The sequence below is a fragment of the Macaca nemestrina genome, chromosome 9 (assembly GCF_043159975.1).
Source record: "Macaca nemestrina isolate mMacNem1 chromosome 9, mMacNem.hap1, whole genome shotgun sequence".
NCBI lineage: Eukaryota > Metazoa > Chordata > Mammalia > Primates > Cercopithecidae > Macaca > Macaca nemestrina.
This window is the reverse complement of record NC_092133.1, coordinates 70,082,870-70,096,979: the sequence shown is the minus strand read 5'-3', so window position 1 is coordinate 70,096,979 and position 14,110 is coordinate 70,082,870. Positions and strand designations below refer to the sequence as shown.

The 14,110-nt window shown below is 51.2% G+C and overlaps 1 protein-coding gene across 2 annotated transcripts; it reads left to right on the top strand.

The window, feature by feature from the left end:
• Positions 1-264: 264 nt before the first annotated feature.
• LOC105466017 (synaptopodin 2 like) lies at positions 265-10,942 on the top strand. 2 transcript variants are annotated; one of them, XM_011714792.2, is made up of 4 exons: positions 265-515; positions 2,043-2,194; positions 2,649-3,163; positions 7,403-10,942. In XM_011714792.2, exons 1-4 carry the CDS (start codon positions 411-413, stop codon positions 9,568-9,570), a joined length of 2,940 nt encoding a protein of 979 aa, XP_011713094.1. In that variant the 5' UTR covers positions 265-410; the 3' UTR covers positions 9,571-10,942. The 2 variants fall into 2 exon arrangements, with proteins under 2 accessions (XP_011713094.1, XP_011713095.1); XM_011714793.3 differs by lacking the exons at positions 265-515; positions 2,043-2,194; positions 2,649-3,163 and adding an exon at positions 4,255-5,404.
• Positions 10,943-14,110: the final 3,168 nt, after the last annotated feature.

Below are 14,110 nucleotides of genomic sequence, written 5' to 3'. Positions count from 1 at the left end.
AGATTAGCCCATGGTCCTATTAGAGAAGGCACAGTTCCTGAAAGGGTGTACATTGGTTATAGAGCCTAGAGAGTTTGTATTAGTCCTGAATAAAAGGCCCATGCAGGAGAATGGGGAACATGGAGGGCAGAAGTTTGTACTATAATTAGCTCTAGGACTAGCACAGATGGGGGAGGGAGGGGAGTGCAAGCAGCATCTATTTTGAGCACATCTGCGATTGATGGGACACGTGTGCTGGACTGTAATGATCCCAGGGCCAAGTTGCCTGCCTGTGGTGTGTGGTGTGGGGGGGAGGCCTGGGGCAGCAGGAGCAGGACAGCCGGACAGGAAGGCCGGACGGGGTTCGAGCACTTCAACTTCTCTCCCTGAGACACTGTTCCAACTCCGGGGGCCATAGGCCAAGCTGAGTGATGGGTGCTGAGGAGGAGGTGCTGGTCACACTATCAGGGGGAGCCCCCTGGGGCTTCCGACTTCAGGGGGGGGCCGAGCAGAGGAAACCCTTACAGGTGTCTAAGGTAAGGGAGAGCCCCTGAAATGAGGCTTCAGGGAAATGGAACCCAAGGGTTCCTGGGAAGAGATGTGTGGTGGCATATGGTGGGGTTTGGGGGGGTGGGAGGCTGTGAAGATGGGGTGGGTAGTGGGAAGGGAAGCATGCTCAAGTCTCATAGTGGGAGTAGCGTCTGACCACAGGCTTCTTGTGGGGGGTCTATTAGAAAACAGAATTCTTGGTTTTCAGGGAGCAGAGGAAAAAGAAAGACTCTGTTTTAGTTCCCTGCAGCACTGTGGTATCAGAGGCCCAGCTCTGGTCATCCAGTGTTTGTTCTCTTGAGTATGTGCCTCTACTCCAAACTCCAGAAATACAGGGAAGGTTCTAATTTATCTCTGACTAAACTGATACGTGATGAACTGAAACTGCCTCGTACAGCCTAGCCCAGCCCAGTCCTACCCTGGCTCACCCTGCTCTGCCCATGCCTTCAGTGCTCTTTCCCTAGGTCAGATCCTTTCTCTCACTAGGCAAGACGTTTTTAGGTGCTAGGAGGGTTATGGCAAGATCTGGCTTCACAGACGAAGTCGTTACCCTTTTGGTTTCACCCCACAGGCTTAGTTTTCCGAACTGTAAAATGTGGGTAATAATAGTACTTGTACCTACTTCATGGAACCATTCTAAGGATTAAATGCAATAATACATGTAGCACAGTGCCCAACACTTAGTAAAAACTCAATAAATGGTAGCCACTACTACTATTATTACTTTGGCATACATACATTTGTGTGTACACATGGCACACATATACCCAAATAATCACAATCTCCCAGAATCCCACTGGACTCCCTCCAACCTGGAGTACTGTTCTAAAATCTTGACTGTGTAATGGCACCTGGGGTTCCAAGGCCTAGTAGAGAATTACCGGCCAATACAGATACTGCCTTTGAAGAAAAAGCTTATGGAGATAACCAACATTCCTTTTCGTTTTTTTTTTCTTTTTGCCACAGTCTTACTCTATTGCCCAGGCTGGAGTGCAGTGATGTGATCTTGGCTCACTGCAACTTCTGCTTCCTGGGTTCAAGTGATTCTTCTGCCTCAGCCTCCCAAGTATCTGGGACTACATGTGCCCGCCACCACGGCCGGCTGATTTTTGTATTTTTAGTAGAAACAGGGTTTCACCCGTTGGCCAGGCTGGTCTTGAACTCCTGACCTCAAGTGATCCACCCACCTAGGCCTCCCAAAGTGGCTTACAGGTGTGAGCCACTGCGCCCAGCCAGTAACCACCATTTCTAGTACCTACCCCATGTGGTTCTTCCCAAGCCTCTTTCATTCAGTGGTTACCCTATTTCCCACTATATGGTGTATTTCTTTCTCCAATCTGTATACTTTCTTCCCTCTAGACAGACCACTTCAACTGCAGCCACTTCCATGCATCTCCCCACCTTTCTTACCCTACAAAGTAAAATCCCTTCCTGTGGGTCCTTCCTGTCTTTTCCTTTCATTCTATTCCCTTTGGAGCCCTCTCTTACCTACAATGTCTCCTTCAACATCTCAGATTCGAAGACGGAGCCAGGCTGGCAGAGCAGGACTCCGAGAGAAGGACCAGCTCTTGGCAATCAATGGGGTCTCTTGCACCAACCTCTCCCATGCCAGTGCCATGAGCCTCATCGATGCCTCAGGAAATCAGCTTGTCCTCACTGTGCAGCGGTATGGACCTCCCTCCTCTTCTCTTCCCCTAATCCAGGACTCCCATTGCCTGTCTCAGCTCTGTGTCTCACTGGCCTGGCTTTAGCAACTAACAGGTACCTATTTCTGCTCGTGCATTTCTGCTGGAGTGTACATGGTTTGTGTCTGCCTCCCAGAGGGCTTGAATGTATCTGCAATTAAGGGATGAGGATGTCAGTGGGTATTTGACTGATGGGCCTACTTCAACCCCTGGCCTGTCTCCTCATTACATCTTCCTCTAAGCCTATTTCCACTTACAGCCCTTTAAGCACATTTGCCTCCCAGTTTGTCTTCATATTTTCACTCTTCCCATCTCACCCATTCCAACTGTATGACAGCCTTCTCTCTCCCTTACCTCTTCCCTCTATCCCTTCCAGACCTCTCAAGCTGTCAGTACCTAGCCCATCTCTCAAGCTCTGTCATCTTTCCTATCCAGGGTAGCAGACGAGGGTCCTGTGCAATCTCCATCTCCCCATGAGCTTCAGGTGCTGTCACCCTTATCTCCACTGAGTCCTGAGCCCCCTGGTGCTCCAGTTCCTCAGCCTCTTCAGCCTGGGAGTCTTCGTTCACCTCCTGATAGTGAGGCTTACTACGGAGAGACTGACAGTGATGCTGATGGTCCTGCCACGCAGGAGAAGCCTCGCCGACCTCGCCGCCGAGGCCCCACAAGGCCCACCCCTCCGGGTGCCCCACCTGATGAGGTCTACCTGTCTGACAGCCCTGCAGAGCCAGTACCTACTATCCCTGGCCCTTCCAGCCAGGGTGACAGCCGTGTGAGCTCCCCGTCTTGGGAGGATGGGGCAGCCCTTCAGCCACCCCCAGCTGAGGCTCTGCTGTTACCCCATGGCCCCCTCCGGCCTGGTCCTCATCTCATCCCTATGGTGGGGCCTGTTCCCCACCCGGTGGCAGAAGATCTTACTACCACCTACACCCAGAAGGCCAAGCAAGCCAGTGAGTGCCTGAATCCCTTTTCCCCAGCCAGGATCCTTCAATCTGAGCCTTAAATCTACCCTTCTATAGCCATACATTCTCCCTACCTTGGGCCCCTTGGATACAGTCTTGGGGACAGGAGGAGAAGAGTATGAGTAGAAGGGGAGCATAATTACTCTCATGACCCCCATTATTTTTGCTGTTTGAACCAATGTGGCAAAAGGGTAAGGTGATTCAGTTCAACCAAGGAACAGGGTAAGTAGGGAAATTGGAAAGAGACACAAATAGATGAAGGGTTTGGTGGTGGTGATAACTGTTATTGTGTGTCATGATGGGGTGAAAGCAGAGTACAGACACAAGACAGGGGAGTATTTAAAAGCAGGTTGAAGGCTGGGCAAGGTGGCTCATACCTGTAATCCCAGCACTCTGGGAGGCTGAGGTAGGAGGATAGCATGAACCCAGGAGTTTGTTTTCTTTTTTTTTTTTTTTTTTTTTTTTAGATGGGAGTATGGCTCTTGTGCCTAGGCTGGAATGCAATGGCGTGATCTTGGCTCACTGCAACCTCCACCTCCCAGGTTCAAGCAATTCTCCTGCCTCAGCCTCCTGAGTAGCTGGGGTTATGGGCACCTGCTACCACACCTGGCTAATTTTTTGTATTTTTAGTAGAGATGGGGTTTTACCATATTGGTCAGGCCGGTCTCAAACTCCTGACCTCAGGTGATCTGCCTGCCTCGGCCTCCCAAAGTGCTGGGATTACAGGTGTGAGCCACTGCTCCTGGCAGAAGCCAGAAGTTTGAGACCAGTCTGGACAACATCATGAGTCTTTGTCTCCAATAAAAATTTAAAAATTAGCCAAGCACGGTAGCACATGTCTATGGTCCCAGGTACTTGGGAGGCTGAGGCCGGAGGATTGCTTGAGCCTGGGAGGTTTAGGCTGCAGTGAGCCATGTTTGCACCACTGCACTCCAGCATGAGCAACAGACCAAGACCCTGTCTTAAAAATAAATAAATAAATAATAAAAATTAATAAATAAAAGTGGGTCAAAGCTACAGGGGTTCTTTTTTCTTCTTCTTCTTTTTTTTTCTTTTTGAGGCAGAGTCTTGCACTGTCACCCAGACTGGAGTGCAATCTTGGCTCACTGCAACCTCTGCCTCCTGGGTTCAGGCGATTCTTCTGCCTCAGCCTCCTGAGTAGCTGGGATTAAAGGTGCCTGCCACCATGCCTGGCTAATTTTTTGTATTTTTAGTAGAGACGGGGTTTCACTATGTTGGCCAGGCTGGTCTTGAACTCCTGACCTCGTGATCCACCTGCCTCAGCCTCCCAAAGTGCTGGGATTACAGGCATGAGCCACTGCCCTGCCAAGGGGTTCTTTATAGTGTTAATTGCAGGTACCTTTGACATTTGCAAGTTCCGTTAGGATTCCTGGGGACTGAGAGGCTATGGGACGATCATGAGATCCCGGGGAAGTGGCAGAGGGAGGGAGCTTTGGCTTTGGCTCCTTATCTCAGGCAAGAATGTTGGCCTGGGCAGAAAAAGCCCATTCCACTTATCTCAGGCTCTTTGCTATTTTTGATGTGAGCGACAGAACAAGGTCTAAGGGTAAACTTTCTCCCTACTCTATGCCTCCTGTGCCTTTCCCACAGAGACCATTCTTGTTACCTTCGAAATCTCAGGATTCCCCCTCTAGTTATACTTCTTTCCTTTCCTCCACCATTTTGATTCCTGATCCTTAGAACTTTGTATCTCTCAGTTTGGAGTGGAGGCTAAGGACATGAGAGTTGAGAGTCTGACATCCCTGAGTGTCCAATATCCTAGGAATTCCAGATGTGTGCCTAGGATCCCATGCTTTCCTCAATTCTCCACTTATCTCCCCCTCCCTTCCCATAATGCTGGATGAGACTGTAGCTACTGGCTCAGAGGTATTTTTAGTCAAGCAGACCTCATTGTCTGCTGGGGTGGGGTTGGGGGAAGGGAAAGCAGGTGCCCACGTCCATCACACCGGCACTTGTGGGGCAGCCCAGAGAAGGGAGAGGGCCAGGTTCCAAAAATAGCACAGTGAGCTCATTCAGCTGCCAGCTCTGGGGACAAGACAAAGGGGCTTTAAAAGGCGTGGGGGGTGGCTCAAGCTGGTCCTGCTCCAGCCAACACAGCCTTTCTCAGCATGGAGACCTTTGAGCCCATCAGCCAAGAGCCCCTCAGCCAAGTCAGCTACGACAAAGCCCCAGACCCAGTTCCTGAGCATCAAGACTCATTCTATGCAGGTACTACCCTCCCATATCTATGAGAGTCTGGGGTCTAGAATGGAGGGGAAGATGTCAACAGTTTAGGAAGGGCAGTCTTTGGGAAAGGTCTTACTCTCTTGTTCCTTCCTTTTTGCTGTTCTCTTCCTCCTTTTCTCAGGAGTGTTTCACTGACCCTTTCTCAGTGATGCTATGATCACATGTCAAAGGGGTTTGTGACCACAAGAGCTGTAGAAAACTCATGGGAACAGAGTGTTTATGAGTACATTATGAATACATGAAGGCATGTATGTGTGAGTCGTGGGACAAGATATGTGTGAACAAGAAAGTGTCCATATAAAGTATAGTGTCAAGAAGGCTTTAATAGTAATGGTTACAGTGGGCCTTCACACTGTGTTAAGTGCTAAATTTACTATATTATCTCAGTTAATCCTTATAGCAATCCTATGAGGTAGCCATTGTCTACCCTCGTTTACAGATGAGGAAACCGAACTTTAATGAGGTGAGGTAACTCTCCCAAGAACCAAAACCCTGAACTGAACTCTGACTCCAGGGCCTGTTGTCTCATCCACAGCACTATTCTGAGGTATAAACGCTGGGATGACAGGAATGACAAAAATGAAAAAAATTCCATCTACTTTCCACTCAAGGTACCACGCTCATTACAAAGGGGCTCATTACAAAGGAGCGTGGTACCTTGAGTGGAAAGTAGATGGAATTTCAATAATTTTTCAGGAGGAGCTGGGGACCATGGACCAGAGAGTATCCATGTGCAAGGCGGGGTCCTCGCAGCAGGGCAGCCTCTCCCATTTCCTGGCCCCACCTACCCAGGCCCCACATGGCATGGAAAGCCCTGCCCTGGTTCCCTTTAGCACATTGTCCTTGTGTGCCTGGATGGCAGTGGCTGCCTGAGCTCTCTACGTAGAGACAGTTCTGACCCCCAAAGAAGCCCACCCCACTACCATCCCCAGCTTGGGGGAAATAATATATTTAGCTGGTGACCTTGAGGTATCCTAAAGATTTGGAGTGTTGCCTTGGAGAACATTACCCTGACTTCTCCTGCGTCTTGGATGGAGACTACCCCTGACTGTGAGTAGCAGAGGTGTGAAGCCCAGATGACTGCCTTGGCAGTTGGAAGGCCGAGATAAACTTTAGAATTCTGTCTACACTGTTAGTAACAGGGTTTCTGCAGGGAGGTCTCTGGGATGAAGGGCCACCTAGAGCATGTAGGTGTATGAATGTATTTGAGTGATGGTGTTTTTACATGGGCACGTGTATTTACATATATGTATGTGAATGGAGCTGTATGTAAGCTGGGGTATATGTGAATGAGAGAGAAAAGTAAATAGGAGAAAGTACGCCTACAGTTGACTTTCACTAGACGGCTATTCTTGTTGAAGTGTTGTGTGGTAGGAGTTATTTCTGTGAATGTGTATGATGTGGATTGCATGAGGGGGGTGGAATTGTGAATGAAGATCCTCATTGCTAAGGGTTCTTTGTGTCCATATCATAGGGGTAAGGGGTAGCGGAGAGGATGAGTCATAAGCTTCATGAGAAGCCTCCTAACGTGGTCCCTATGGTGGGTGGAAAGTGTTCCTTCTCATCTTTCCTCTCCCTGGGACCTGCTTCTCTCCCTGTCTTCCATGGAGAGTGACACATCTTTCTCCTCCCCTTCCCATTGCCAGTCAGGAATGGGAGGTAGGTGAGGAATGTGTGTGGGGTGGATAAGAGCACATCTCTTGGAAGATAGGAGCAGAATAGCAGTAAGATGGGATGGAAGGGCTGTGGTCAGAGCAGTGTCAGGGCAGTCAACTGGACTTTGCCTTATCTTTAACTGTCCTTGGTTTCACCTTTCACCCTCCACTCTGCCCCTAAGTCAGAGGACTTTGTCACAGGGGACATTGTGGGTCGGGCCAGTGCAAGAGGGAGCTTGCTGGGATGGGAGGTGAAAGCCTTGGGGAACAGGACTAGAAGAGGCTGGGAAGACCCATTGACCATTTTACTTCTTGGCCTCCCCAGAACTGCAACGTGCAGAGAGCCTCCAAGAGAAAAGCATAAAAGAGGCCAAGACCAAATGCAGGACAATTGCATCCCTGCTCACTGCAGCCCCCAACCCCCACTCCAAAGGGGTGCTTATGTTTAAGAAACGGCGGCAGAGAGCCAAGAAGTACACTCTGGTGAGCTTCGGGGCTGCTGCTGGGACGGGCGCTGAGGAGGAGGAGGACGGCGTTCCCCCCACGAGTGAGTCGGAGCTGGACGAAGAAGCCTTCTCCGACGCCCGCAGCCTCACCAATCAATCTGACTGGGACAGTCCCTATCTGGACATGGAGCTTGCCAGGGCGGGCTCAAGAGCATCAGAGGGCCAGGGCTCTGGCCTGGGAGGGCAGCTGAGTGAGGTCTCTGGGCGAGGGGTACAGCTCTTTGAACAGCAGCGCCAGCGCGCAGACTCCAGCACCCGGGAACTGGTGCGGGCCGAACCAGCAGCCATGCTCAACGGGGAGGGCCTGCGGTCACCACCTCGGGCCCAGAGTGCTCCCCCAGAGGCGGCTGTGCTCCCACCCAGCCCCTTGCCGGCCCCTGTAGCCAGCCCCAGACCCTTCCAACCAGGTGGTGGAGCCCCGACCCCAACTCCAAACATCTTTAACCGGTCAGCTAGGCCCTTTACCCCGGGCCTACAAGGGCAGCGGCCAACTACCACCTCGGTTATTTTCCGGCCTTTAGCCCCCAGGAGGGCCAACGACAGCCTGGGGGGCCTCAGCCCCGCCCCACCCCCCTTCTTGTCTTCTCCGCAGGGGCCTACCCCTCTGCCCAGCTTCACGTCAGGGGTTCCCAGTCACGCACCAGTCTCTGGTTCCCCCAGCGCCTCACGCACCTCGGGCCCTGTGACAGCCACCAGCTCCCTGTACATCCCAGCCCCCAGTCGGCCTGTCACTCCAGGCGGAACCCCAGAGCCCCCCGCTCCTCCTAGCGCAGCTGCCATGACCTCCACAGCTTCTATCTTCCTATCTGCGCCTTTGCGACCCTCTGTGCGCCCAGAGATGCCTGCCCCAGGCCCAGGGGCTCCTGAGCCTCCCAGCGCTCGGGAGCAGCGCATCTCTGTGCCAGCTGCCCGCACGGGTATCCTGCAGGAGGCCCGGCGCCGGGGGACCCGGAAGCAGATGTTCCTGCCGGGAAAAGAGGAGACGAAGAACTCGCCCAACCCCGAGCTGCTTTCGCTGGTACAGAACCTGGATGAAAAGCCCCGGGCCGGGGGTGCAGAATCTGGTCCTGAGGAGGATGCTCTGAGCCTCGGGGCTGAAGCCTGCAACTTCATGCAGCCAGTAGGGGCCAAGAGTTACAAGACCCTGCCTCCCGTGACACCTAAGACCCCTCCTCCAATGGCTCCCAAGACCCCGCCCCCTATGACTCCTAAGACTCCACCCCCAGTGGCTCCTAAGCCCCCATCTCGAGGGCTCCTTGATGGGCTCGTGAATGGGGCAGTCTCTTCAGCTGTAATCCCTGAGCCACCAAGGCTACAGGGCAGGGGTGGGGAGCTATTTGCTAAGCGGCAGAGCCGTGCGGACAGGTATGTGGTGGAAGGTACACCTGGTCCTGGTCTTGGCCCTCGGCCTAGAAGTCCTTCTCCTACCCCGTCTCTGCCCCCTTCCTGGAAATATTCACCCAACATCCGTGCCCCACCTCCTATTGCTTACAACCCACTGCTCTCTCCCTTTTTCCCGCAGGCGGCCCGAACTCTCCCTAAGGCCCAATCCCAGGGGCCTCGGGCAACACCCAAGCAGGGCATCAAGGCTCTAGATTTTATGCGGCATCAGCCCTATCAACTTAAAACTGCCATGTTCTGTTTTGATGAGGTTCCCCCGACTCCTGGCCCTACCGCCTCAGGGCCCCCCAAAACTGCCCGAGTCCAGGAGATTCGCCGGTTTTCCACTCCGGCGCCCCAGCCCACTGCAGAACCCCTGGTTCCCACTGTGCTTGCCCCGCGAGCAGCCACTACACTGGATGAGCCCATCTGGAGAACAGAGCTGGCCTCAGCCCCTGTTCCTAGCCCAGCCCCTCCTCCAGAGTCTCCCAGGGGCCTTGGGGCTTCTCCCAGCTCCTGTGGTTTCCAGGTAGCCAGGCCCCGATTCTCAGCCACCAGAACAGGATTGCAGGCTCATGTGTGGAGGCCTGGGGCAGGGCACCAGTGAGCAGGCACAGGTCCCAGGACCAAGGAGAGGTGGAACATCCAGTTCCTAAAGTAGCTTCTCCTACCCTATCCCACCCCCTGTCACTGGCATCTGGAAGCTAAATTGCCTCATGCCAGAGATAGTTTCCAAGTTGATGTCCCCGTCCCCCACCTTCCTCCTCACTCTCTACCTCCCTGCCACTTTCCAACCAACTATGTCTGCTTTGGTATCTTTGCCTCTCTTTGTCTCTGCATTTCCTTGCCTGGATCTCTGTCTTTATTTCCAGGCTTCTCCACCCGTATTCCTCCACAGATCTCTCTTCCTTGACATTTGTGCTTTTCTCCGTGGGCCTCATTTTAATGTTCAGTGAGAAGTAAACAGAGCAGAAGTGACCACTGGGACCTTAAGCAAGAAGCTCACCACCAGGCACACAGCAAAGGGACTGAACTGACCGTTGTTTGCCCTAAGCCACCCTCACCCCCCACTCTGCTTTCCCAAGCTTGGCTGGCATATACCTAGGCCTGTGTGTGTGTGCGCGCACAGATGTGCTCTTCCGTCTGAGGCATGAGTAAGAGAGGAGGTCAAAATAAAGACCCAATCTGAGTCTTATTGTTGTACTGATAGAAGGGTCAGATATCCCCACATGGAGTTGAGTGGGAGAAAGAGATTTGCTAGAGAATAACTCCTTAGAGACCAATGTCTGTAGCAGGTGTCCAGCATCTTGTGAAAGTTATGGAGCATGAAAAGACTGAAGGGCCAGGAAAGTTTGCATGGGCTGAGTTATATCAGCTAGACCAGGAATAGAACAAATAATTCTATTCCTCAGGATTTCAGAAAGTTAGCAACTTGAGAGGCCAGTGCTTAGCAAACCAGTACCCAGGAAATGAAAAAAAAAGAAAATTCCCTATGAGAATGAACAGATCATTGGCTTCATTGCCTCATGAGCTTGAGAGAAAGGAGAAGAGAGTCAGAGTGTGGAGAGTGAGGCTGAAACCAGAAGCATGGCAGAAATGAGTTTAAATGATTGAGCCACAGACAGAAGTATGGTGAGGGACAATGCCATATTGGGAAAAAGTAAAGTTGGGTAACAAAAAACCAACTGTGTGTGAGAAGGGAATTGGAAAAAAAATTTGAGGGAGAAGAATGTATTTGTTAGAATGGAAGGGGATAATGGCAGAAGGGAGGTGTGAGGGTGTGTGCTGAGTGTTGGAAGAACAGTTGGTGTCTGTGTGACTTTCCTTGAGTCTGTCCTTCAGTGTGTCTTCTACAGCTTGCCATGACTACCTGGGAAAGAGCAGAGAAACACCCAGAAACCTCTTTTCAGTACCACCCCATCCCTCAAAACCCCAGCTCTTGCTTCTTTTCAGCTTCCGGTCCTGATCTCTGATCCTTAGAGGAGTGTGGACTCCCTTCTCACCAAGACCACCATCAGCTACGTTTGCCGTTTAATCTGGAAAGTGATAATTTTCCTTTGCTTGTTGGGTGTGAGTCACAATACTTTGGTTTGTGCACAAGAATAAATTTATGCCCCATACTTTCTGTTGCTGTTATCTTCTAGTTTTATACCTAAATCCTGATCTCTCCTTGATCTTCTTTAACCCATTCCCCGATCTGATTTCTGATCTGTCTCTATTCCTGTCCTCCCATTTTTCACCCTTTTGCCCTTTGTTCCCAGTTCTTTTGCTCTTTTCTACCAATTCTGTCCTGCTCTGATTTAGCCATCTCCATCACTCTTCTTGGTTCCCTCTCCCCATAGTCTTCATCCAAGTTCTCCCCTTTCCTTCCCTTGCCTCATACTTTCTAGGCAAGGCCTCAGTTCACAAAACTCGGAGAAGTTGGAAAGGCCCTCTGAGCCCTTTGCCATCAATATTTCCTTGCTCCTTAGAGGAAGCAACCATATTAAACAGTCTCTGGGAATTAAATGGAGAGAAAGCAACAGCTGGAGGGGAACGCGGGATGGGAGAGGGAAGAAGAAAGGTGAATTGAGACTACTAAAGAAGGGAGGGCATTAGAGGTAGGTGAGAATTAAAGACTTCAGAGAAGGAAAGTGCCATTGCTCCTATTCTGCCAGCAGAGGGCATGTTTGTGCCAATAATCAGACCCAGGCTGCAGACTCTCCCAAGTGCACTGTCTCCTAATTCCAAAGAAAGATCTCAGAGACCATAGGCTAAATAGCCTGTCTTCACCCACTCAGTCGTTTAGGGTACTCAGTTGAAGGAGATCAAACTTTCAGTTTGTTTTTGGTTTTGAGGGTGAGGGTGGTTGTGATGATAAAGTCACCTTTCGCTGTTTATATTTCTTCTTCTTCTTCTTCTTTTTTTTTTTTTTTTGAGATGGAGTCTCCCTCTGTGGCCCAGGCTGGAGTGCAGTGGGTGCAATTTCAGCTCACTGCAACCTCTGCTTCCTGGGTTCAAGTGATTCTCCTGCCTCAGCCTCCCGGGTAGCTGGGATTACAGGCACGCGCCACCATGCCTGGCAAATTTTTTTTTTTTTTTTTTTTTTGAGACGGAGTCTTGCTCTGTCACCCAGGCTGGAGTGCAGTGGCCGGATCTCAGCTCACTGCAAGCTCCTCCTCTCGGGTTCACGCCATTCTCCTGCCTCAGCCTCCGGAGTAGCTGGGACTACAGGCACCAGCCACCTCGCCCGGCTAGTTTTTTGTATTTTTTAGTAGAGACGGGGTTTCACCGTGTTAGCCAGGATGGTCTCGATCTCCTGACCTCGTGATCCGCCCGTCTCAGCCTCCCAAAGTGCTGGGATTACAGGCTTGAGCCACTGCGCCCGGCCTAATTTTTGTATTTTTAGTAGAGCTGGGGTTTCACTGTGTTGGCCAGGCTGGTCTTGAACTCCTGACCTCAAGTGATCCGCCCACCTCAGCCTCCTAAAGTGCTGGGATTACAGGCATGAGCCAACGTGCCCGGCCTATTTTTTCTTCTAATTTTTTTCCTTGGGTTGGGAGGGGATGGAGGAGGACAAAAGATGAGGGGTCTGGAGGCATAACTGGCCTGGGCAGAAGCCAACTGGGAGGGGATACCTTTTAGGGTCTCCACAGGATGGAAAAAGGACATGGTCAGGAAGAGTAAAGAGTGCAGAAAGGGACAAAGGAAGCTACAAAAGCCAGTTCCTGGTGTACCTGTAGTCCCAGCTACTCAGAGGCTGAGGTAGGAGGATCACTTGTGCCCAGGTGTTTGAGTCCAGCCTGGGCAACATAGTGAGACCCCATCTCTAAAATAAAGAAATAATTTTTTAAAAAGCCAGCTAGGCACAGTGGCTGATGCCTGTAATCCTAGCACTTTGGGAGTCTAAGACAGGAGGATTGCTTGAGCCCAGGAGTTTAAGACCAGCCTGGGCAACATAGCAAAACCCTGTCTCTACAAAACATATGAAAATTAGCTGGGTGTGGTGGCATGTACCAGCAGCCCTGGCTACCTGGGAGGCTGAGGTCGAAAGATTACCTGAGCCTGTGGAGGCTGAGGTTGCAGTGAGCCCAAATTGTGCCACTGCACTTCAGCACAGGCAACAGAGTGAGACCCTGTCTCAAATAAATAAACAAAGCCACTTCCTCAGGTAGCAGCAACAGGGTGGTAGTGGCTGCAGCAGAAGTGCTGCCACAGCTGGTTCCAGAATCTAAGCAGAAGGTGGAGGAAGATCATGCAACTACTGAAGATGGAGCTGGGCAAATGATAGGCTTTCCCCAAGGGGGGCTCTGAAGCTTGTGACCCTGCCCAGAAACTCTGCTGGAACAGTACAAATGGCACAGTCCAGATCCTATGTGGTATGTGCTCCCTTTTAAGGAAATATCACATAGAAACCTCAGAGAGCCTATATGTGCTTCTCATGGAGAAATCGATGTCTATCCCGCCCAGCAGGTTGAACTGAGCACCTCAACAGCAAATGGAGGTTAAAAGGCAGATCCTGGCTGGGCGTGGTGGCTAGAGAATAACTCCTTAGAGACTAGATCCTGGCGGTGGCTCACGCCTGTAATTCTAGCACTTTGCGAGGCCGAGGCGGGTGGATCACCTGAGGTCAGGAGTTTGAGACCAGCCTGGTCAACGTAGTGAAACCCCATCTCTACTAAAAATACAAATATTAGCTGGGCATGGTGGCAGACACCTATAATCCCAGCTACTCAGTAGGCTGAGGCAGGAGAATCGCTTGAACCCGGGAGGTGGAGGTTGCAGTAAGCCGAGATCGCACCATTGCACTCCAGCCTGGGCAACAAGAGTGAAACTCCATCTCAAAAAAAAAAAAAGGCAGATCCAAGTTTTTGCCTTTTCTTAAAACTGCCAGAGCTCAAGAGGAAAGAATAGAGTGAGGCAGACAGAATAATTGTCAAGTATTCCCCACATAATTCCTTTGTAGGAGGTACTGGGTTTGCTATCCAGGAACTTTAAAAGAGCAGTTCCATTGTGAAGACTTCCCTTTTTGTCCCCAAACATAGAGCTTTAAGCCCTCCCTGCCCCAAATACACCCACAGGTCTCTCTACTCTGCCCTGGATTGGCTCTGTGTGGCCCTCAGGGCATGTTCCCCAGACTCTCTCTCTGACTGAATTCCTATCCAATA